This window comes from Poecile atricapillus, chromosome 10, assembly GCF_030490865.1.
Source record: "Poecile atricapillus isolate bPoeAtr1 chromosome 10, bPoeAtr1.hap1, whole genome shotgun sequence".
NCBI lineage: Eukaryota > Metazoa > Chordata > Aves > Passeriformes > Paridae > Poecile > Poecile atricapillus.
This window is the reverse complement of record NC_081258.1, coordinates 9,810,054-9,835,911: the sequence shown is the minus strand read 5'-3', so window position 1 is coordinate 9,835,911 and position 25,858 is coordinate 9,810,054. Positions and strand designations below refer to the sequence as shown.

The window sequence follows — 25,858 nt, the reverse complement described above, 5'->3', positions numbered from 1 at the left end:
TGGAGAAACATACCCTTGTTGTGGGAATCCACAACTGGAGGGGAAAAAAAGTGTATGAATTGCTTCTCATGGGAATAACCATATGCTCTCAAAAACAATGATCCCTAACAGAATGTTTCATGAATTGAAATATTGCATATGTTTTCTTTATTATGTTCTTTTCTTGTTCATTATTAATGGTCTTGTATTCACTTCTATAACCTTAAGACACTATAAAAATGCGTCTGGACAATATTTGAAATTGGAAAGACAATAAAGGAAAAATATTAACTTGGAAAAATTGTGAAATACCATTCTTTCACGAAAAACAAACTGACTGGCTTAAGTGTACTAGCAGATGTTTCTCTCTACAATTGTTAATTACTACCACCCAATTGCTCATAATTGAAGTGGGGGAGGAAAAGAGCGAGAGAATGAACACCAGTTTAAAGATATTAAGACTCATCCCAGAAGAATTAAGCCTTTTTTTCAGTTTTTTTTTTCATTCCTAAGGAAAGGGGGTAATAATTCAATATGCTCCTTAGGAATCACCAAAATATCCCAGAAATGAGGTAAACCGATTGCTGTGCTCTGTGTATTGAATGAGGTTAGAATAGTACGCTTCAGGCAGAAAAAAACATTTTTCTCTTGCCTCCATCCTGCATCTGACAATAAGGGAGAAAAAAGAAAACACCAAAATAGAGCTGTACTCAGGTGTAAAAGTGACTGTTTAAACTTTCACCCTCACTCATGTGGCGTGTCATTCCATGTTTCCCAAAGGCTCATGCCAGCAAAGGACCATGTGCTCTGTTAAATGATCTGCCCTCTCAAAATAAGGGCAGCTTCACTCTAGTTTTCAACCATACTTTGCCTTTTAGTCAGATGGATTAACAGGATCCTGAGGCCAGAATCAAAGGGTGCGACTCTGAGGAATGTCCAAGTCCAGGCTACCAACTCCAAATTTTGCACAGCAGTTAGGAGAACTCAGGCTAAATAGACAAACAACTTCAGAACCTCTTTGGAAGGACAGCCATTCCAAAAGGCATGTGATTGATGCATCACCTTCATTCAAAAGGCAGAACTGTGGGAGAAGCTTTGCAATTCCACAGTGGTGAATTTTGAGTGGACAATACCAGTGATGTCTTAAGTCTATCTTAACATCAGGGTCATTGCTGAGAGAAACCAAAGGTAAAATTGGAGAATTGACAAAAATGTCACCTATGAAAGTCAGAACCTGCCATATATGAAACCAAATGTTTGAACTGAAATATTATTGCCTTTCTCTCATTTTGGATAGACTGGATTCCACAACAATTCTTCAAAACTACTACCAGAAGCAAAGGGATAGAATTATCTGTATGTGGGGAAAAGGACAACAAATCACACACTAGAACCTGAGACATGTGGGGGAGTAGGATAAAAGCAAAATTTAAAAATTACCTATTAAAACAAGGAGTGGAAGTCATAAGCACTTCTATAACAGGTAAATTGAACTTTGGCAGCAGTATTTGACCAGTAGAATTGAGCATCAAAGAGCCAGCCAAGCTTGGTAAAATTCCTATGGACATCAACAGGGTCAGGGTTTCCCTTTCAATTTACAGACCTAGCAGATGCAGCAGGACTTAGAGACTATGACAACCAAAGGGACAGAAAGATAATTAATTTAATTGTTTTACCTGAGGTCTCTGATGTCTAAATTATCTGGTGCTGCCAACATTTTTCTCATTGCAAATCAGGTTTCACAAACATAACTGACATTCCTCACTCACTGTGCAACAACCAGAGCAGTAACAACCATGTTTGAAAGTCTAAATTGAGGAGAAGTCCTTTAATTAACAATTACATTCACATTCAGATTTCACTTTTAAGTTCTCCTGGAGGCCATGGATTAAGAAACATCACCCCCATTAAGCACACTTTATTTTATTCCACTGATTTGATTGAAATATATCCCTGATGGAGATAACTTTGCTTGAGCAAAGGCCCTCTTCTCCAGTGGCAAATGAACGTAGGGAGAATGGGATCAAGGAGGAACATTCCTGTTCCACAGCCACCAGAACAAGCACACAGAAAAACAGGCTCGTCCTGGGTCAGTGCCAGAAACACGTATTTAGCTTTCCCTGAATGAAAGCTGAAGCTGATGAATTAGACACACCCTTCAAAACAACAAAGATCAAGCAGCCTTCTCTGAAACTTACTGTAAGGAGATTAATTGTCCATTTGATGTCCAGTGGGACAAGCCAAAACCAATTTAGAAGAAGCTATACTAGAAGTGCCTCCTACCAATCTGGGATGGGTATTTCAACCTGAAAACATGGAGAGAACCCATGTTCTTCTATTTCATAGTTTCTTGTTGACAATCTCAAGACAAATGAAAGGCTCAATCACACACCATAGGGGAAAAAAAGAATCACAATGTCACAAGACTTAGAGGAGCACCTGACCAGGAGGAGACAGAGCAGAGGAGTAGTGACTCAGATCTTGAGACAGCTTGGAAAAAAAGAACAACAAACTAAATCCCAACAAAAACAGACAACCAAAATATGTTTTAAATATTTAGGCATGGTTCTCAGTGACAAGACACTACTGGGACAGTGAGGAATGGCTAAACTGAAATTCACTCAAAAATTCAGAGAACAGTTTCTCTCCTGAATGAAAATTAGCCAAACAAGTCTGTGCAACACCTCCCTTAAAGGTTCAATTCCTTTTTCCAATCCAAATAATTTGACATTTCTAAGTAGATGTATTTCCAGACTTTGATGCAGATTCACAGGTTTCTGTCTAGGTCTGGCTTTTCTGGTTTGGTGGTTTTGGGGGGATCTTTTTATCTATTATGTTGGGGAGAGAGGGGTGGATTTTTCTACTATTTCCTTACAAAAAAAGTTTTGTACTAAAGATGCAGATATGTTGTCTCTGATAGCCAGGGTGTAACTCAAACATGCATAAACACTAGACCTAGATTTCTCACACTCTCTCTGGAGTGAGTTTGCTAAAGGGAGGGAGTTTGCTGAATTTTGCCAGATTCCCTTTTCCAATTAGTTCCCCAACTGGCTGTATTTCATCAACAGAAACTGCCAGATTAAGTGCCTTACTTGACCATCTTCACCCAAAACACTTTGATGTTCAGTTCTCAAGCTTCTACCTTTTGGATGAAGATCAGACAGCACTAAACAGAATTACTAATTAATTAAGCAAAGTTAAATTTTAAACACTGTTTGTTGTGCTAGCCAAAAGCCTGAACAGAACAGTCTTTTTTTTTTTTCCCTTCCTCATTGGAGATCAAAGAAGATAATTTCTCATTCCCCACCCCTAGCTTAAAAAAAGAGAGGAAAAAAAAAAAGAAGAGGGAGAAAGGAGTGGAACATGAGAAGAGGGACGAATCTCCCTAAGCTTTGTCAGAATAGTTCAGGATGATACCTGTAGAAGCAAGATTTTTGTTTGATCAGTGGATGTATCAGAACCCACATGAACAGAATGCAATCTATTGTGTCATTTAACATGGGCAAGTGCTCCTTGAGTGAAAACTGTCAGTGTGTCAGTGTCATATGGACCACTCACCACTTTCTTACAGCACTGTACATCCCTGGGGCTCTGAAGGGGCCTGTGAAGTGTTGAATTCTGTTACTGAACAGGCACAGATGGGGACATCAACTGATCACTTGTGACTTAAAACAAAAGAAAAAAGACCTCTCTAAAGCTCTTCCTACACTGATTTTGGTTACAACTTTGCTTTTTAAAAATCCGTTCTCAGTGTAAGTTGCAGGCATGCATGTTCACAAAGGATTTTCTATCTTAAATTTCTTTTGCCTTTGTCTCTTTGGACTTTTTTCCCCCTGAGATTCACAAGGGAAGAAAAAGAAGAAAAAAAACCAGCCCCTGCATAACCCTTTATTCAAATGAAGACTGAGTAGATAATGTTATTAATAATGTAGGCTTTGATATTAACTCTCTCCCATCTAATTTAGATGTTCAATAAGAAAAACATGTTTCTACCACCTTTGCTCTGATAACAGGGCCTCTAAAGGTATCTAAACTGTAATTTTCAATTCATCAGAATTGCTTCCCACGAGGATGAATGTCACTCTGACCCTCACAGAACTAACCTTTAATAGAGAGCAATGTTGTCGATCTATGCTGTAACACTATTTTGTCTGTGATGAACTGTTACAGATCTGATTAACATAATAATATTCAGTAGCAGTTCAGTGTTCCCATCCTCACAGCCATACATGTTACTCTGAGGGGGGAAGGAGTATTACTAGTCCAGCACATACATGTGCACATATGTCTCTTTCCCTTTTCATATTTATGCATGGGTGAAGAATGGTACTGAGATGATACATCACACACTGCTAAACATGCAGAGAAATAAACTTCATCAAGGCTTGACCCAACCATCTGAAGTCTGAAGACTACACAGGATCTCCTCAGAGAAACAATTCCCACAGAGCAAAGCAGGTATCTGTTCGCTGTAATTAGCCTAAGGACCTCAGCTGGAGATGGAAGCCCACATACCACTCAAACACAGAAAAGCAGATGGTTTGGAGCACGATTTGGAGCACCCTTTCAGGAGGAGCCAGCCCTTCCTGTTGCTCCAGAGAGTCCATGTCTTTGCAACTCAAGGTTCAGCTTCCCGCTTTGAGCTACCCCTTTGGTCGAAGATCCTGTAATATTCTCCTAGACACTGCCACTGTGAATTTACCTTCAGATGGAGCATTTTGGAATCTGGGCAGCAGTAAGTATGTGCTAGAGGGGCTGGGCAGCTGTCCCTGCAGGGCACAGGTGGCCTGGAGCAGGGCAGGGCAGCTCCCAGGGGTCCTGCAGGAGCACAGGGAGGGGATTAATCCCAATCCCACTCTGCCAACAATGTCCTGCCACACCCGGATGGCTCCACTCCCTTTAAAGGCTCCTTGAAATAGCAAAACAGGGTCTGCAGCCCCACACTTCAGCTTTATGCCTCCACATCCTTAGGCTGAACTATAACTCCCTCCTAAAAATATCTTTCATGCACAGAGTCCAGGGCTGCCTTGGCTTCCCTCGGCAGCTCCCGTGCCAGCACCAAGCCCTGAGTGCAGCCCTGGCTGCCAGGCACAGAAATGCTCTCCACTCCTCCAGAGCCCGCTGAAAATTCCTTGGGTAGCAGTTCTTTTACTTCTGGATATTTTGGTTTACAACTACTATTCCTTTCCTCTCTTTCTGTTACCTTTACAGTTTTAAATCCTTTTTGGTACAAAGTTGAGAACTCTGGATGACGTATTTTATTGGTGAAAGGACCTGGATTGCTGGATCAGATTTATAAAGCAAGAAAAAGCTGATTCCTGGTAGTTTTTTTGGGGATTTTTTTTTGTAGACTGGGGGGTGGGACTTTCCATCTAACAAGAGCAGCTGGACTCCAAGCTCTTTCAAGAGCAGAAATGTTGCTTCAGGTTCATTTCCACAACCCCACAGTGCTGCATTTATTATTTGCTTTTACTCACAAACTAGTTGTGGTTACAAAAAAAAAAAAAAAAAAGCTTGTCTTCCAAACAAATGACATTTTATCTCTTTCTCCACAGGAGAATAAGGTTGACTGCTACTCGTGCTTTGAGGTTTGGATATGATTGAGATGAAACATCTGTTAAGAAAAAAGGTGTGGGGGGACTTTTTTCTGCTAAAAATATCATGCCTTTTTTTTTTTTCCACCAAACTTGAAACATGTGATGAAATTCAACTTTTAAAATATAACCCTGGAGCTACTTGAAACTATAAAAGTCTCCTCAGTATCTGAGGCAAGTCAGAATTTCCACTGTTCAAGCTGGGCTTTTATGAAGAGCAGACTTTAGAAAAACCTGTAATCTGTCTAGGTAACAAAGGGCACTTGTTCTGCCTGGTGAGGTAAAACTTTGGGTTTCTGTAGCTACTGCAGCAGAAGTGGAGTTGAAACACACAAAAGCACCCTGACTGATACACACTTTGAATTTGGAACAGCAACGGGCAAAGCAACATGCTTGTCATGGAAATTGCCTGCACAGCCCTGCATCCACACACACCAGGGTTTGCAAAGTTCACAGTGGTGGTGTGGCTAAACTCAGCCAGCACAAGGCTCAGGCTTCTGTCTAACTCTGCACCTCTCAGGCAGGCCAGCTGTGTAACACAGATCCTAAACTCAGCCCCAGAAATACAAACTATTCAATCCTGTCATGATGTGTGTCCACACATGAGACACCCCAAGATATGAAATCCCTACGGGCAGGAGAGAAGGGCTTCAACAGAATCATGCTCGTGGCATCTAAGCAAAAACCTTTGCAGAAAGCTACCAAAACCCAGCACTCAAGCTCAGTTGCCTGGCTCTGTCACAGGTCAGTGAAACACAAGGAAACTTTCAACATCAGGAATATTTGGGAGTTGCAGCAGGACATATGGCCTACTAAATGCAGTATTCAAGGTTTCTAAAAATGAGAGCGGTGTTTCATGCAAAGGCAAGGGATGTGAAGCATACATGTTGTCTTCTGAAATATCAAAGGCCAAAATTTCTCTCAATTATGAAAGAAAAAAAATGGAATAATTCTAGGAATATCAGCATGAGAATGTTATCTAGTCCAAAATCTTTGACTGGAAATATGCATTAGCTTCACATGGATTAAAAAAAATAGAAAATAAAATAAAAGAGACAGTCACAAGAGAATCAGAGAAGAATGGCATTTTGAATCACTTTTCAAAAACATATTTAATAAAACCTCCATGAACTGTGGTCAAAGCTACAAGAAAAATAACTGGTAATAATCGTTGCTGGGAAATTAAAAGTAGAAAAGGACCTTTGTTCAAGTAGAATAAATGAAACCACTGGTATTCATCATGTTTCCAGAGAGATTGTTTTCAAACTCCTGACTTGTTCCCATATTTCATTCTTTGTTCTTGGTGGTGGATGTCCTGGGGCAAAGCATTATTGCACTGCTGCCCACGTACAGTAAAGCAGTTTTATCTCTGACCACAGACAGGGGATCCCCTCTCACAGGTACAGCCGGGTCTGTCACTCTGCCAAGGCCCAGCTGAGCCCAGGGGGGCCAGGCTGTGCCAGCTGTGCCCAGGGTGGGCAGGGGTGCCCAGGGGTGCCCAGGCTGTGCCAGCTGTGCCCAGGGTGGGCAGGGGTGCCCAGGGGTGCCCAGGCTGTGCCAGCTGTGCCCAGGCTGGGCAGGGGTGCCCAGGGGGGCCAGGCTGTGCCAGCTGTGCCCAGGGTGGGCAGGGGTGCCCAGGGGTGCCCAGGCTGTGCCAGCTGTGCCCAGGGTGCCCAGGGGTGCCCAGGGGTGCCCAGGCTGTGCCAGCTGTGCCCAGGGTGGGCAGGGGTGCCCAGGGGTGCCCAGGCTGTGCCAGCTGTGCCCAGGGTGGGCAGGGGTGCCCAGGGGTGCCCAGGCTGTGCCAGCTGTGCCCAGGGTGGGCAGCTGGAGCAGAGCTGTGCACAGCCTGCCTCGCTCAGCACGGCTGTGACCCAGCCCAGCCCCGAGAGCAGTGAGCCCACTCAGTGAGCCCACCTCACCGAGCCAGCCCTGTCGAGCTGCATGGACAAAGCATAAGCCTCAAATCCCTGGCACCCATTTCTCAATCCTGCTACAGGGGACCTTTCCTCAAGCCTCACTCACTGATGTGAGCAACCCGCTGGGTGCCGACTGTCTGCTGCCCAACACCTGCCTCGATGCCCCGCTCCCCTCTGGGGTGCCAAAGGCAAATCCAAGAGCCCTCCTGTCTTTGATGAGATCTCCCTGAGCTTTTGATGACCCTTTTGGCCATCAACTCTTCTGCTTCCCACATGCACCCTGATGGTCTGGCTCTCACATGATATGAGAAAAGCAGCTTGAGAGATCTGTAGACATAGATTTTCCTACAGGTGACTTTTTGTCTCCTAGAAAACTAGCTCATGACTACCCCAGAGCTGAGAATAAAAGAATATTCTTATTGTTAATTGATTATTTTTAAATGAGCACTCAGAAAGAGCATTAGCTTCTCTGTGGTATAAGGAAAAGTTGCCAGTCTTAGGTAGATGGAAAGAACATGGAAAATCAACATTATTATAAATACCATGCATATAATATAATTTTAAATCTTTCCATATTTAGGATATTCATTAAGGATCAATTCTTTGCTTTTTTTTGAGGCACTTGTTCACCTCCCTATTAACATTTCAATTTCTTCAGGTATCATAAAGAATATAGACCACTTGTAAGTTTGGAAGGCTTTCTTGTGTACTGTACTTCGTCACTCTCTATCATATTCTAATGGACAGACATGATTGCAGAAAATCCCAAGCTTCATTCTCAGCCTTGCTATGCAGCTCCTAAACCAAATGTGCAACATGTCCAATGTAACAACTTTCCAGCTGTGTAGAATGATCTGAACACAGAGATCAATGTGAAACTACTACTCCCAGCAGGTATGATCTTCCCAGTCTAATGCAGAGGATTATAACCCAGAACACTCTCAAATATAGACAAAACACATCATCTATCACAGCCTGTGAGGCAGCAACAGTAGGAGCTAAAGAGAGCGACACGCTCTGTGCAGGGAACACGCAGGACACGGCAGGGAGAGCGCTTGCTCTGCACACAGCAGCAGCTCAGTGTGAGGAGCAGAGCTCACCCTCTGAGGTGTCCTAACAGCCCACTTTTCACTGCCTTTCTGTGCTCTGCTTGCCAACATGGGTGGGAGCTGTTAGACACACTGTAAAGGTTCATTTGGAAACACCTGGAGACCACTAACTCATTACACACAGGCCATGGGCAACCGTTGGATGGCAACAGTCTTTCATCACTACTGACCTGGCTGCACTTGAAACAGCAGCTCCAGAAGGAAAAGCTTCTGATCCAAATACCAACCCCCCTCAACTGGAACAGCTAATGTTAAGAAACACTTGTACAATTTTATATTTTTTTAAATTTTTTTTAAAGGGCCTCATGCCGTAAGATTTTCCTCCCACTCATGGCAAGCAGCCTACCTGCTTCTTATAATTTCCTGGATCTGTGCACAACCACAGGAAAACTTCTGCTAATCCTACCAGTCTCATGTTCTTTGGTGACTTTTATTCTAACTGCCAAACTAAGCAGTTTTCTCTTGGCACTCTCCCCTGCTCCTTCCTCCCCACACCCCCAGGTCCTTACTCCAGCCCACAGTAACCAGCTTATCAGCTGCCAGCCTCGGCTGCTTGTCACACACTGGTGCCTGCTGCCACTGGGGCACCCTGTGGCCAAAGACATTTTTCAGAGTTGTTCCATGTCATATAGAGTAGTAGGAAAGGATACAGCAGAAACCTCTTGGGAGATGGAAAAAAAATCCAGCCAGTGAGCAAGCGATCAACAGTCTGAGGTGGTCACATAGCGTATACCCAAGCATAGAAAATCCATGGTAAGTGCACAGGATTAGCAACAAGTCATTAAAATGCAGCTCCCACATGACATCCCAGAAGGCTGACCACAAGAGCACTTGTAGAATTATTAACACTCTATTTGCAGTGTCAGGGATAAATAGGTATTCTGTTTAAGAACCTGAGAGCAAAGGGACCATCATTTTCTGCAAAGCATCATGCCTGCATCAATAGTACCATACAGGTAGCAACAGTGGTGCCAACACAGAGAAAATTTGCCTGTGTGCAATATGCAATCTATGCCTTTTCTATAAATACACTGAAATTTCTTGTATATGAAACACAAAAAAATTTAAGCTTTAGAAAATGAATATTATAACTGAAAGCTTTAACTAGGGAGAGGAATGCACTTTGAAATAACTGCCTTTTATTACCTATTCACAGCTCAGCCTAGAACAATACATTAATTTATTAGAGTTAAGAGATTAATGAAGTATGGTAAAAAGTGTCTCCCAGGCAAGTAGAAGGTTAGCTAAAACTAGCTAAAAGGCTTGTTCCAGTTTTCTTTTGCTGTCAAGTTCATAAACAATTTGGGCCAAAGTATCATACCTTATCACCCCTCTTCTAAGCTGACAACCCGACAAATATTCCTCCAATTACTGATTTTAGAGAAAACTCCATAAACTAAAGCCTTCCCCTGAATTTTTCCTGAATGGAGAGAGGGAAGAAATCTAACACAGGAGCAGCCCCACTGCAGGGTGCAGTGGGGAAGGATGGTCCCCCATGCCTCCCCTGCAGCCCCAGCAAAGGGAAGCATCCCCCTGGAAGCCAACGTGCTCCTGTCACTGGGATGTCTGGCATCAGTGTGGAGGGGGAAGCACGTGCAGCTGGGGGGTCCAGGCAGAGCTGGGCCTAAGATCAGCAGCCTTAAACCACCAGTTCATTCTTTGTTATTGGTTCCTTGTTTGCTTATGGGTTCTTATTAAAGTCAAAAATAACAACACAGCTTTTCATGCTGGAGCACTGCTAACCACACCTCAGCTCCTACTTGACCACTGATTCCCTGGCTGCTGGGGAGGAAGACATGAAGGATGGACTGCACACACCAGTAAAAAGTTGAAAGACATACTACAATGTTAAGAATATAATGAATTACTTTTCTGCTTTGCTGAATACAGAATGCTTTAATTGCAGGTTTAAAAATTCCATACTGGCTTGTAAATATGTGAAAAGTGCAACAAGCTCTTTTACAGATCTGCTATATTTTTTTTTCAGCAACAACATGTGCTTTGAACTCTGCTGGAGGGCTTTCTAATATTAATGGGCAAGAAGATGACCTGAATAATTTGTCCTTTCTGGTACCAGAACAGGGAACATCTTACATCTAGGGATTTATATACATCTGTCTTGGGAAACATTAAAAATTTGGTTTCTTGATTCAGGACAAGCTCTGTCACTGCTTTCAGTCGGGCTTTGGATATCATGTTCAGATAAGGCACCAGGAAGGTTTGGATCTTCTCCAGTCTTCTATTGAGAGAGTAAGAACCAAGACATCACCCTCCGCTGACAAATGTAACGGGGTACAGATTGCTATCAGTGTAAGAGGCAGCTCCTCTGACAGCTAGAGGACTAGATCGATCTCAAGACATGTAAGATTTCTGATTAATAGAAATACTTAGGCCGCACTTTTCAAGAGAACAATGACATGAGAAATCACATTGCTGCATAAATAACTGGGACAATAGGTTAGGTATCAAGGTCAAGACTTCATTGTGAACTCCGAAAGGCAGCTGTATCCCACAGGGCTCCAAAGAGCTTGTACTGGGACAAGGAGGAAATCACCCCTTTATACAATCAGTCTTCATCAGAGGACTGCATCAGGAGTTCCTTCCTCAGCTGAACTTTCTGGAAAGTTTTTAAATGTTCAAGCGATAAGACGGAGAAACCCCAGGTCCTTTCAGAAAGACATGGAGTGGTCAAAATAAGAAAGCTCTCCTGGTCTACAAGTTTTAGGTGCAAAAATTTCTAAAAGGGTCCAGGGAAAGGAGGTGAAAAAAGCTCTGAAAAACAAGAGCATGACTCTTGAAGAATTCATTAGAAGCTTACTTATGCCTAGAAGATTTTAGGGAGAATTGGGATGTCATTATTGAGCACACAAACAGCGGATGTCTTCCTGAACCACCTGCTTGTCTCCATGGCAGAAGAGTGACTTGCTGTTTGATCCCGCACTCAATTCCTGCCTGCCATTTTAGCATCTCTGCTGGCACGAAATGGAAAGCACATCTCCTAATGTCTGTGCTAGTTTTTGTGACTTCTTCCAGAGCCACCCCCAGTCATTCAGTTCTGGTAAGCCATTACTCTAGCCAGGGACAAGGAAGAGAAAATGGGAGCTCTTTAACCCTTTGTGTGAAGGGTGATGCAGCACGTCCTTCCTGTGCAGAAACTGGGGGACAAGGAAATTCCAGTGTGAGACATTCCTACACAGCAACAGCAGATTGCTCAAGTACTCCAAATTTGGCAAGTGGAAGGCTCTGAAATGCACATGGAATGCAAGATGCAAACAAATCCACTACAGAACCTATATCCAGAATGGCCAATTGTTGTGTTACTAATGAAGAGGAAGAAGGAAAACAGAGTAACAGTAATATGAGACTGAGGTTTCCATTGGTGTCTCTTATCTCAGGAATCAGTCTCTCAACTGACCACGTAAGAGAAAATCCAAAAATTTCAATTTAGTGACTTGCCCAGCAGCAAAATCAAAGGCAGGTGGTGGATATACTAGACAATGCTGGTCAAACCATTTCTTTCTACATAGCACTCAATAAACAGAGTTGCCGCTATTGAGTTCTAACCTCTTGTCATGCAGCAACATTGAGTCAACAATCCGCTCTCATGGCTTAATGCTTTTGATGTTTACTTTGTTCTTTGTATAGTTCAAAAGAAAGCACTAATGCAGCAGTCCTCTTACCAAATACAATCTTAATCCCAGAATCCCGAGCCTTTTGCTGTTGGCCAGTTAAGTCTGTTAAGACGAAAGGATTTGATCAAGCTTTACATAACAACACAGAAGTTAAATCCAGCAAAGAGAGTTCTTTTTATCTGTACTGCTCAGACAGCTAAGAGGGGGAAAAAAAAGAGAGGGAAGGGAAAAAAAAAGGTAATGAACTTGGCTATGTAAAACAAAATAAGGAATTCAATTATTTCTCTTATTGCCACTTTGTCTTTTCAGTGAGAGTCTTCTAAAGAACTCAGATTTATTCTCCAATAAAGTTCCTCAGAGAGAAGGCTCTAAAATTCCTCTAAACCAAAACTGTGGCAATTGCTGAACTTTTTTCTTGCAAATCTGAGAAATATTTCTTTTTCATCCCCACCATGTATTCACAAAGACAGAATACAGTTCACTGATGCATGGTATTTGGTAGAGCATGGTATTTGCCATTTGTCCTCTCTGAGCTTAGCCTGACCAACCATTTTCTGGTTACAGATCCCTGTCTCTGAAGCTGCTAGTGATTTGGATGTTATCTTATGACACATGAATCACAGCACATGTGTTACACCAGCAAACATGTGAAGATCATAAGGCAGCAAAATAGAGGCAGAACAACTATTTTAGATGGAAAGTTCCATCTATGTTCTAGGATATTAATTACATTTTCCCACAGAAACGTTTCTATGCGAAGAAGAGGATGACAGTTGCCATCCTGCACCTAAGAATTCAGGCTGTGCCCTATCAGAGATCTCAAATCATGTTTCAGCTTCACTTTATCTAATATCACAATTTTGTGCTAGTACTAGCACAATCATTGAAGTATGATGCAAGTAAAAAGTTACACAAAAAGGATGCTTTAACGCAATGATTGTTGTATTGTCTGATAATTATAAGATTTTCAGTATCTGAATGAAATAGGAAGTGGTTAACTCTGTCCCAGCATGGAAAACACAGCCTGGAGATCTGAGAGCAGAAGGGATGAGGAGCAAGCTTTGACAACCTGCATGCATCTGCCTGAGCATGGGGAGGGAACAGTCATCTTCCTCCCAGCTGGAAAGATGCCACAGAACAGCTCCTCCCTGGTGACAGCACACAAAGGATGGACCACTGCTGGTACCTAAATCTGGTCTTCACTACTCAGCTACTTCATAACAAACGAGACTCATCAGAAGCAATAATGTGAAATTGCTGAAAGACTGAAATTACAGTTACCTAAAAGGCTTTACACTCTAATAAAAAAAATCTTGCTGCTGACTAGTTTGAAAATATTATATATTGAATATTGTGTTTGCTAAGCAAGATAATGCTACACAACAAAGAAAGAAATAATTAGAGGCAAGGAAAGATGGAATGAGACAAAGAAAATGAAATTATTCACCTTGCTGACACTTAATATCCCGTCTGAAGCAGTTTCTCCTATAATTCTAAAATTAAAATCCTACTCTATATGTCCTACTTAGGGGATTGGAAAACTGTGGTGAAGTTAAATACAAAACCACTCAACAAACACTGACTCCATCATGGCAGGTATTTGTGATTAACAGTAGCCTAAAAGCACCAGCCAAAATTGAGTTCCTATGTTATGGCACATACAAGACATGAAGTCTTTGTAAACTACAGAGATGAGAGAAACTTGGAATCCAAGAATCACAATATATTAACACATGGCACAGGTAAGTAACTGGAAGGCAGACATTCTTGAGAATCTTTCACATTCTGTTTATACAAAAGCTTCTAATACCAGAAACAAATTATTTGATTATGAAAGTACAGAAATTTCCAGATTAAGCTTGACATGGTGCACTGCTCTGAATAAACTGGGCATATTGTTTCCACTCGTGTATAATAGAAATCCAGCACACAGCCCATGCAACCCCTCGTTATACCAGAGTTTCTGAAGTCTCACTGCCTTGAAAGAAATGAGAAACAAATTCATCTCCTCCATTCATGAACCCCAACTTGTCCCTGAAGCTCAAGGTACCTCAGACGTGTTCTTTGGCAGAATACAGCAGATAATACTCACAGGTACCATACTCACAGGTACCAAAGGTCCTTCCCACCACAATGATTCCATCTCAACTGCCTGATCGCAGAGGAGGAGATGAGATGGAAAGAGAAACTGTCTGAGGCAATAATGAACCCACCCATATTCAAGAAAAATGTGTTGAGGAAGAGTCTCTAGCCCTTACTAGAGATTAACATGGGAGTTTCTAAGGCTGCTTTGTGTAACCCAGAATGGATTTCAGTGTCCCACACAACCCAGTGCTAACAGTTCCACCCATTTGCCAGCTCTGCCAGGGGCAGTGACATTCACCATTCCTACCAATGTCAGGAGAAGAACCCAGAGAAAATGGTGAGACCCTGAATTAAAACACTTGGTCCCTGTGATTCAGCTGGGTGACTCTTTCCAATACAAGTAGTAGCAGATACAGAAATAAAACCCTATTTCCATCTTAGTTTTTTCAGGCAAATGACACATCAGTAGACCAAGAACTGCACTCTAAATATATGCATTATCACACTAACTTATTCACTAAATTACTCCAATACCCCTTTATATTAACCAAAAAACTTTGTTCTTTAAATACCTTCTAGATGAAAGTGTTCATCACCAATAGTGTCTCTGTAGCCTTCCCCAGATAAATCCTGTTTAAAACAAAACAAAACAAATTAACTACAAATATACTACATATAAAGTGTTGAGGTGTTAATAATGTGTATTTATTATTGCCAGAATTAATTTATAACATGAATGAGAACATAGAAACTGTTTTCCAGGAAAGGAGTCAATCACTGGTAGTGGTAGTCAATGCATTTGATGCTATTTTACAATGCTCTGGATATATTCTGGACAAAAATTTAGTGAAAATGAATTGACTATGTAGTGGAAAGAAAAAAAAAAATCACATTTAAATAATCTTATAAAGTAATATTTTGCATTTCAATGTTCTTTCAATCAAGCAAGATTTAAAAACTCCAAATGGAAATGATAAAGGAGAAATAAGCCTTCACTACCCACAGAGGAATGTTATCACTTGGTTCCACCAACAAACAGAAAGCTTCCATATGCCAGAGGTCACCCAAGAAAAGCAGATACCAGATTCTGACAAACTGCCTGAGCCTTCAGTTCTGAAATTAATGAAATTCTGTCAGCCCCAGAATGTCTAGAACACAGATGTAGGTGCCATAGATAATGCAGATGAATTTATCTGAGACGCAAAAACCATTTCTCCAGTAGTGCTGAAGCAGTTATAAAGGGCATCAGTGGGATTTGGAGCTAATCCCAGTTACAAAGATTCTAGAGAGCATTCTTACTCTCTTATGAACAAACCCTTCCAGCTCCATCACCCCACCCCAGCCAGGCCAAAAGCAATGGAGCTATCCTCATGTCCTGCCTGCTCTCAGCCACTCCAAAGCTTGGGCAGCACCACAGTGTCACTGACCTTACACTGGAGTCCAGCTCCCTGGATGCCACCCAAACACTCTCTGCCTCTGATAAAGATATGGTGACAAAGAAGGATATGGGCCTAAAAAACTGGTGTGCTGCACTCACAGCCATTCCAGCTGCATCTGCAAAAACAGACCTGCAGCACAGAGCCAGAATTCACAGCATCAACCTGTGGGCTGGAAGCTGACCTTGGAGAGCTTTTAGTATAAGATAAGGGAGTAACCTGTGAAAATTCATGTCTGGTTGTATTCATTAGCTTTATTGTTAAGGAATTTGATCATGATAAAGGCAGTTCACATCTTTTTCTTTAAAAAGCTGGCAGAGGTTCTTCAAATTCCACATGCCCAAATGTTATTCTTTGAGATTAGTTATAACAAAGTAACTAAGCCACAAAAGTATATCTTAGGAATTCTTCGGTATCAATTTCTGCAACAGCATGTTAAAAATTAGATTTCACAACAACACTGGATACCTAGCCCAGAAACCCTGAAAATACTGCCTCTTCCCAATCACATCCCCTGCAGTAAAGTTAGACTTTGCGGGACAAATGTCTCTGAGAAATGCTGGCAAACTGGCCTGGAATGCCGGGATACCCTACAGCACAATGCTGCTATAAAAGCTGACATTCTGGATTTCTCTTTCCAGGTAGAAAATCACAAAAAACTACTTTTGTTCCAGTAAAAAAACTCTCTTATTCTGGGCATGTGCTGACTAATATCAATCATTACTTTAAAAATTATGGAAGAAGCAAACAGAGAATGAAAAGAAGACAGAAAATTTTGGAATGATGCCGCATATCACTGCAAGGTGATGATCTTTTCATGACCATCTGGAAGTTAGTTACTTTTGTTTGATCAAACTCCCCCATGTCACAATTTTCCATGAAGCTGTGACAGCATACCTCTGCCTGCTCCCATAGATAATGATATATAGAAGTGACTCTGCTCTCCCACAAATATTGAATAACTGTTTCATTTGTGGTTTTCTTGTGTTGGAATTCCCACTCTCCTTGGAAAAATAAATATTTTCTGTTAACCTGATCCGCAAATACGCAATGGGTAGGTACTTGTGGTGTATCTCTGAGAATACTATCTAGATGGTAGCATTCACCTCCTAAAATTTTAGCTACACAAGCATTGCACCTGGCTATCAAACATTGCCTGTTAAAATTATGTCATTAATCTCATGCTCTACAAAACTCGCAAGTTATTAATTGTTGTGATTTTTCATATGTCAAAAGATATCATTTAAAAATAAGCATACATTTGTGGATGAAAAATGCACTATCAAGTAACTCAAAGGAAAACAGTGGAAGACAGGGAGTGTAAAACAGCAGAGTGAAGCATTAATATTCATTACACTAGCTTCCTTATTTCCTCACTTTTAATCATTACATGGGTCTTAAGCAAATATGTTTTATATTCCAGTCTAGTTTCACTCCTTCTCTAGCTCCTAGTTATTTAAGTTAAAATAGTAACTTAATGTAAGCAAATTTCCAGTAAGTGTTTCTGCCTTAAACCAAATTATTATAAATTAACACATTCTAAAAAGTGTTTTTCATGCTGTTGAACCATAATATAACTGTTAGCACATAAATTGACAATCCATCCTGAAACTGATGAGAGTTTCGTTTGAACATTTAGTGACACATTTAAGCAGACTTCCTCAGCTCCCATTCAAAGGTATTCCTCTGCAGAAGATTCTGACATGTATTATCTTTGATAGACAGACATGTAGCTGAGCAGGGTGTGGGCAACTCTTAAGATTTTACAGGGGAAAAAATACAGGAGAAAAAATATATACTGTCTCATTCATCTTATCATCATTAACTTTTCTGTCAAAAAAACTGCAAGAGATTTACCTGAATATTTTTAGCACCACAGAGATAGATGTTGCAATCTGGATAAACACCAGAATCCCTGAGAAAAGGTTTCTGGGCAGTGTATGTGAACTCACACCGCAAAAAAGTGTAAGAGTTGAGCAAGCATCAGAGAAAACAATTCTGACTGCAGCTCATCCTGCATAATACTCTCCCAGTAACCCACACAACCTCAGACTGGATAACACAGTTATCTACCCCCAGCAACCCAAATTCAAGTGGGCTAGAATAAAACAAAAGGGTCAATGGGTAAAACAGAACTCAAGCTCAAGAAATTCTCGTGGGAAGCAAACCCTACAGCCAGGCAGGAATATCTGACACTGGGGACGAGTGTGTTCAAGCACAAAGAGGACACAGGCTCGAGGGGATGGAAAAGCCAGGAACAGCTCTGCATTCAGGCAGGCTCTGCCACGGGGCCCAGTTCAGCAGCCGCCACAGCAGGCCCAGCGCCCAAGAGCAGCAACAACATTTGGGTCATAGGCAGTTGTATATCACTGTCCTGACACCATGCTTTAAATCACAGCACTGCCTTTTCAGACTGCAACACTGAGTCATGAAACAACCAAAACCAGATGTACCCTGTGAAACACTATATAAATGAGGTCAGCGAGCACTTGAAAGAATAAAGAAAAGAAACATTTACACAGAAGGATTATTCCAGCATACCACTGCTATGGGCTGCTGAACAGGAACCCATCTAGAGTAAGTGTCTCTACCTCACCAGGAGTTTCCCAGATAAATAATTGGTCTCCATTAGCTACCAACACAACTCACAGTGAATGACTAAGATTCAGGCTCAAACATGTGCTTCAAAACCCAGAACAGCTGCCTGGCTAGAGAGGACCTCGTGCCCCATATATCCCACTCTGATAGGTGCCACTCCACTCTGCTCAGATTTAAGAGGGCGGGGGTGGAGAGAAGAGTTAATTAGTGCAACTCCCTCAGAAACGTTGCTGAGTATATACAAACATGAGGAGAAAAACAACCTTTAAAAGCTCCCACACCCCAGGGCTTCAACTGAGTTGGGTACAGAAGTTCAGCAATCGTCACTCGCTTCCCACCTTCACTGTGCAATCAGACATCAATGAATTCTAATTCAAGGGAAATTTGAATTTTTGTAACATCAACTTCAGCCCTAACTGCCCTGGGCAGTCTTCTTCCTGATCCAAGTCTCTGGAGACAAAGGCCAGGCACTCACTCTGGGGCTTCCAGCTAATGACTTCCTTCTCGTGAGCCATCTGAAAATGCTGCAATCCAAATACTCTCCATTTGTTCTGCCTACATCACTTTGCTGGCTCTTTCTGCTTCTACCTTGAGGTTAAGCCCCTTGACTTCACTTTCTAGGCTCTGCACAGGTGTGTTTGTGGTCACATCCTCTAGTCCTGCCTCCTAGTCCCTCTATCCACCAGTTGCTCCAGCCTTGCTCTGCAGTATTACCTTCTCCCTGTCCTGGCTCTGCCTTTCCACATCACCCCCACAACACCAGCACATTTATGGCACACAAGAGCCAAAGCTCCTGCTTGCAGCCAGTGTGTATTTCAGCAGCCTGAGCCTGACCAAACACAGTGCTCAATAGTTTTGCTCCACTGTTAAGTACAGACAGATACATCCATACATGTATTAGATATTTCAAAGGATAACCTTTGATTTAAGTGGGTTATCATGATAACAAGCACATTTCGAAAGCCTGGGCCCCCCTACTCCTTCTATTACATCTCAAGTCAATATTGTGTTAATTAACATTTTTCTAAAATGTGCTCTTCTCAAGTAGAAACAAGTTGCTTTACCTCTCTCCTTCAAACACCTCATTAAAATACTTTGATTTAGCCTTAAGATACTGAATTTTACACATTTTTGGGAGAAAATATGCACATATTTCCTGTTTAATGAAGTTTTTGTCAAGGAATCATATATACTTTTTTTTTTTTTTTTGCATAACACTTGCAGAATGACAAATAATCAACCAAAAACTTTTCCTCCCTATTTTTAACCATCTGACTGAAACACGGGGTTTTCTCTCTTTATTCTCATATTGATGCAATAAAGTTTTGGAATGAGCAAAGTTGAAGAAATGCATTTCATAACAGGACTGCAAGGGACGAGATATGTGGTAATTCTAACGTCTTATGTGTAGATTTTAAATGATTTTATAGTTATTGCCAACAAGAATGCTGCATCACCTATGCACAAACTTCAATTCTTGATGTAGAAAAAACAATCCCAAGAAATAGAGGTTCAAGAGAATGAGGATGCTCTTTGGCCTTTCAACCAAACCACTGAGGGCCTGTCAGGTGCCAAGTGGCCATTCTGAATGTTTCAGTCTCCCTTGCAGGAAGCAAGTTTCCAAAATACATCTGATTTTCATACAGCAAGTCCTTAGCAGACTGTGAAAATGTGGAAACCTCATCTAGTGAAGATGCTTTAGGAATCCCATCCAAATCCCAAAGCAGTCATTATTGTTTTACTTTATTTTTAGTCTTGTCCAGACTTGAAGAGAAAGAGGAAAAATACTTTTGAAAAAGAGTTGATGGAAGGGACCCCTTTGGGTATCTGAAATTTCCCATGGACTAGAAACAGAGTCATGTGTAACTATGACCAGCTCGAGCCTAGGGTTCAGCAGTAGGAAGCCTACAGACACCTCAAATAATGGTGTAAGGTCTTTTAGGTTAACATAAGTGGAAGCAGATACTGAGTTATCCTGAGGTGGTCACCATTCTTTAAATACAGGTTTATAGCCAGGCTTAAAACTTGAACTAAATATGGAAATAAAGGAATAAACTGCTCATAGTCAGACATAGATGGAGAGGACATTGAGCCAGGCCAGCCACTTCCACACAGTCAAACATACATGAAAGTAGGTATTTATACACACAATTTTGTGTAATCACTACTTACAAGCAAAAGAGAAGAATGTGCTTTGGGCATGCATCTGGCTCTCTCAGCATTTGGAAATGAAGACTTCATTGTAATATTCTCTTTCAAAAATGCTTGAAGATCCCCCTCACAAGCTTCTTCAAATAAACCACACAGTCCTGTATTACAGTATTCTATTTAGGACAAGAACTTCCTTTCCTTCTCTGTTCATAAGTAATCTATAAACCCAGGGCCTTACACAGATAAAAGTATATATGCCAAGCCTCACTACAATGAAAATTGAAACCAGGTGAATACATGTATGAATTAAACATGCCATATAGAAAAACACTGTAGAGCAATACACATTTATGCCTTGTATTAAGCCAAATATTATTTTCTACAGCATATTTCCCTTTTTCTTCTGCAATCATGAGGTCTTACTTTTTTGAAGTTTGCCATTTTGGATAATTTAATTATAAAGATAATTCACTATGGTGAAATATTCTGTAGAGAACACATAAACCAGCTCACACTTGAAAAGTCAAGGTGACTCTAATTTTTAGACCCACATTGAAATATACACTACAACTGCAATAATGTAGATTGTTCAGCAGATGAAACAAGCTCAACTTATATAATGTTTTCTTTCTCTGAAATAAGAACCTGTGCTCTGTCATTACAGAAGGGCTTTTCTTCCTCTGCCATGCACTGAAGCTTCTCTCAGATAAAATTTCTTCATCATATGATCACAGCAGGTAGAGTTCTTAAGAAAACAGACTTTTCCTCTAAGACCTGTGACAGATGACCTTGGATGGGTTTAACTGCTGTAGCTTAGGATTTTACTGCCTTTATCTGCCTCGTTGGCCTCTATGCTCAGAGTTATGGTCTTCCTAACACAGAGCAGGACACAATGGGTCTCATACCACAGGCACCAAAATTCATCCCTTGGCACCTCAGCATAAAGATCATACTAATCTACCAGCTCCAAAAATAAAATGGTGAAACATAAATGTCTTCAGTTTAGCTGCCTCTGTTCTCTGGGAGCAATAACTCCCAGCCATAATAACATGGCAACACTTTGAAATCACACATCTGTATCCACCAATCTGACAGAACTGGCACTCCTGCAGTCCCATCTCACAGAATTTACCTGTAGAGCAATTCCAGCTGCTGGTAAAATACTGTGATGATAAAGACAGGATGGCAAAAAAAACCCCACTCTTAAGCTCCAGTCACAAAGGATCATGGACAACTAGAGGCTTATGAGGCAGAAAACATCCCCAATACCTTTGTATCCTGTTACAGGCCCTCAAATGTGTACCAGGAGCAGTTGTTGCATGATACACTTCCAAGGACAGCACATTCATAGGAATACGAACATGAGCCTTTTGAGGAAGTGAACATGGACAGCAGGTGGACACTTGCACAAATGCCTTCATGGTGGACACCTGAATAAGAAAGGAAACATGGCACTTTTTGTTCCAGGCTGCTTGCAACATGCAGCTGAACGTCTTTTGCCAAAAACAAACATGTGGACCAAACATGCTTTCCAACAGGATGAAACAAAAATCCTTTCTCCACATTTCTAAACCTATTTCTTTTCACCAGCCTGTGGAAATCAAGTAGTGACAACAATGAAACATGCTCTTTGTAAGGATCCTAGTCACCTCTACTGCAGTGGGCAAATGAGCATCCTCTTTCAGTGGTCAGTCACTGCAACCTGCACTGAACAAAGGCCACCTGCCTGCTCCTTTAACTCATTAAGCTCATTAACTCATTTAACTATATATAAATATATAGAGAAAAAAAAATACAAGAAATAGCTTAAAATACTAGTTAAAATACTAGGAACTTTTATCCAATGTATGTTAAGACCTGTAGATACACAGAAGATCAAATTAGGGTACTCTTTTATTTAGATTATTCCAGTTTCAAGACAGAACATTTCTATTTTTATGATGTTTTAATCCTGGATTTCATGGATATTTAGAAACTCTTGCTAGGTGTTTGCAAAGTGACATCTTCCATTAACACTATTATTGGAATTCTGTTATTATTAAGGCCTCTAATTTTTAAGGTGATAGGATAAAACGCCGTTTTTCAAGGACTGTTGCCAGATAAGAGATCATATAATTGAAAGCAACTGTTAGAACAGATGTACAGAATCAGCAGTTACTTTCCTACTGAAGGGTCCAGCCATCTTCAACTAAAAAAGACCATCAGTCTTTGAGATTAAATAGAGCTGAAACAAGAAATGACTGCTTTTTGCTATATTTAAATTCACTTTGAAGCTACTTCAGAAGAATAAATGAACTCACTCTACAGATTCAGCTATTTACCTTACTTTGTTCTAACTATCCTCTAATCTCCTTGCTGATTGGAAAATCAATTGTCCCATGTTCCCCAAGATCTTATCTTCAACATAGATTATACTGAGGAACATGTCTAAAGACACGAATAAAAGAGGACAAATCTTCATCTTCCAGCCTGGAGAAGCTCAGTAACTTCTCTGAATTGTTTATTTTGGGCTTCTTCACCACAGCAGACAGATGGGCATAGCTATGTAATAAACCTGATTTTCTGTTCAACTTCCTTTCATGATAGATTTGGTTACCAAGAAACTCTAACAGACACATTTAAGTGCACTGAGGTGATTGTATCCAGGCATGCACTGGGAAGCAAGCTTGTAGAAAATGGCTACAGAGCTTGAGGACAGGGTAACTTGCTCGTTTAAGATGTGATCACCAACTTCAGTGGTCATTATGGCTTTAACAATGTTCTGAACCTTTCTTGTGAGAATAGTCTGTGTCTTCCTATATGGCTCAGGTTTTCATACAGCACAAGGGCTTAAAGCTCCCCTAGAATGATAATCAATGCTCCTCTATTATGTTTATAGCTCTAAGGCTTTTCCTGCTAATGGATGACGTGTATTTATGCAGCTGGAGGAAACCTGGATTCAATAACTGCTCCACCACAGACTCACTGTGTGGTGTAGGGTAAATCACTTAAATCTCTCTGTGCCTTCATTTTTCAACTGTAAAGAGGAATTCTTGATGCCCACCTTTGCAAAAAGCTCTGAATCCTCAGGATGAAAACACTCCCTGCTAAATAATATTACCTTGTTAGGAAGCACAGGTGTGTGACCCTGGACACATATGCTAATGTTGAGCCATAAATCTGTCAACAGGAGGTGCTGGCAAAACAGATGGTTCACATTCCTTTTTAAACCACCTCTTTGTCCCCCGAGCCCAGGTATGTCAACTAATCATTTTATAACTGGTCAGGGTTTTAATGGGCCAGGAAGTCCCAGCAAAGCACAGTGCCATCAACATTAAGGCTAAAAACAGAGCCAAGAGGAGGAAAAGACAGACATGGAGGTTTCTTTTCTCCTGTGTGGCCTGGCATGTAGGACAAGCACTGTGATGCTCTGCAGAAAAAGATAAAATAAAAAGCAGAACCTACCTCCACACATTCCTGTAAGCAGTCCAGCATGAGTTACCATGCCTGAATGGTGACTGATGCTGAATACATGAAAACAGACACATGCTTTTTAATTACAGGCAATAAAAACCACAGATGCACACCATTTAAAAACCTGATTTAGATGAACAATTGCATGCTGATTCACAAGGATGTCAGGAGGATTAGAAACAGATAAGAAGTTCCCTTCTAAACTTTTTTTCTTTTTAACTTAAGAGTTGCCTCTACTATTAGAAATTCCAATTCCCTATCTCAATAGCCGAAATATGGCATTTTCCTTGAAAATGTTAATGTAGCAACAAGGGCTTGGGCAGGATGTGGGCTGCAGGCTGGGCAGGTAGGTGACAGTGCTTGGGCTGGCAGTGCAGGGCAGGGCAGGACATCAGGCAAGGAAGGGCAGGAGGCAGAGCAGGCAGAGCAGGCAGGGCAGAACAGGACATTAGGCAGGGCAGGCAGGACAGGCAGGACAGACAGCCGTGCAGGCAGGACAGACAGGACAGGCAGCTGTGCAGGCAGGACAGACAGGACAGACAGCCGTGCAGGCAGGACAGACAGCCGTGCAGGCAGGACTGACAGCCGTGCAGGCAGGACAGACAGGACAGCCAGGACAGACAGCCGTGCAGGCAGGACAGACAGGACAGACAGCCGTGCAGGCAGGACAGACAGCCGTGCAGGCAGGACAGACAGGACAGGCAGCCGTGCAGGCAGGACAGACAGGACAGACAGCCGTGCAGGCAGGACAGACAGCCGTGCAGGCAGGACAGACAGGACAGACAGCCGTGCAGGCAGGACAGACAGCCGTGCAGGCAGGACAGACAGGACAGACAGCCGTGCAGGCAGGACAGACAGGACAGACAGCCGTGCAGGCAGGACAGACAGCCGTGCAGGAAGGACAGACAGGACAGACAGCCGTGCAGGCAGGACAGACAGGACAGACAGCCGTGCAGGCAGGACAGACAGCCGTGCAGGCAGGACAGACAGGACAGACAGCCGTGCAGGCAGGACAGACAGGACAGCCAGGACAGACAGCCGTGCAGGCAGGACAGACAGCCGTGCAGGCAGGACAGACAGCCGTGCAGGCAGGACAGCCAGGACAGACAGCCGTGCAGGCAGGACAGACAGGACAGACAGCCGTGCAGGCAGGACAGACAGGACAGACAGCCGTGCAGGCAGGACAGACAGCCGTGCAGGCAGGACAGACAGCCGTGCAGGCCCGTCTGCCACGCACATTCCCATAAATGGAATGGCAGGGCCAGCCGCCCACATCAAAGCATGGAGTTTAGCAGATTTCCCCTTCCCCTCCCCCTGAGCCTTTGAGACGGAGACTTCATACTCCAGAATTTAATATCTTTTTCCTCCCTCCCCCCATCAGCCCCTTTGTCTGTGTCTCTGTTCTCTAAGAGCTAACAGATGTTGATGCCATATAGTTTCAAAGAAAACTTTTGATGCCCACATAACTCATTACAACTAATATATTCCAAGAATGCTTGTAGCTCAGGAAACACTGGGGTGAAAAAACAGAGGAGAAGGGGCAAATGGCTACACTGAGTAAGCCTTGAGAGAAAATAAATAGTTCACTTCAAAGTCATCAGGGAATTCTTTAACAAGCTCTTTCTTCCGCAAAACACAGAACAAATTCAGCTGAGCCTGGAATTCCCAAAGGAAAAAAATAAACCCAAACCCCACACAAATGGCAGAGCAGGGGGAAGCATCTGAGAGGTCGCCGGGCTCGCCCAGCAACAAAGTGCAGCATTCTCAAGGTTCACTATTCCCAAGCAACCTGCACTGTGCCAGGGCACAAAAGCACCACTGAAAAGCAGAGACTGTCAACAATAACAACACAGAGAGCCCTAGAAAGAGCCAACCCTGTCCCTCTGCACAGAATGAATGCAGATG

General features: G+C 42.0%; 1 protein-coding gene across 1 annotated transcript in view; it reads right to left on the bottom strand.

Annotated features, from left to right (window-relative positions):
• NKD1 (NKD inhibitor of WNT signaling pathway 1) overlaps window positions 1–25,858 on the bottom strand; it is a 111,600-nt gene that overhangs the window by 27,622 nt on the left and 58,120 nt on the right. The window contains exon 4 of the mRNA XM_058846206.1: window positions 14,888–14,945. Within this exon, the coding sequence (XP_058702189.1) occupies window positions 14,888–14,945 (58 nt within the window). The remainder of the gene's footprint in view (window positions 1–14,887; window positions 14,946–25,858) is intronic.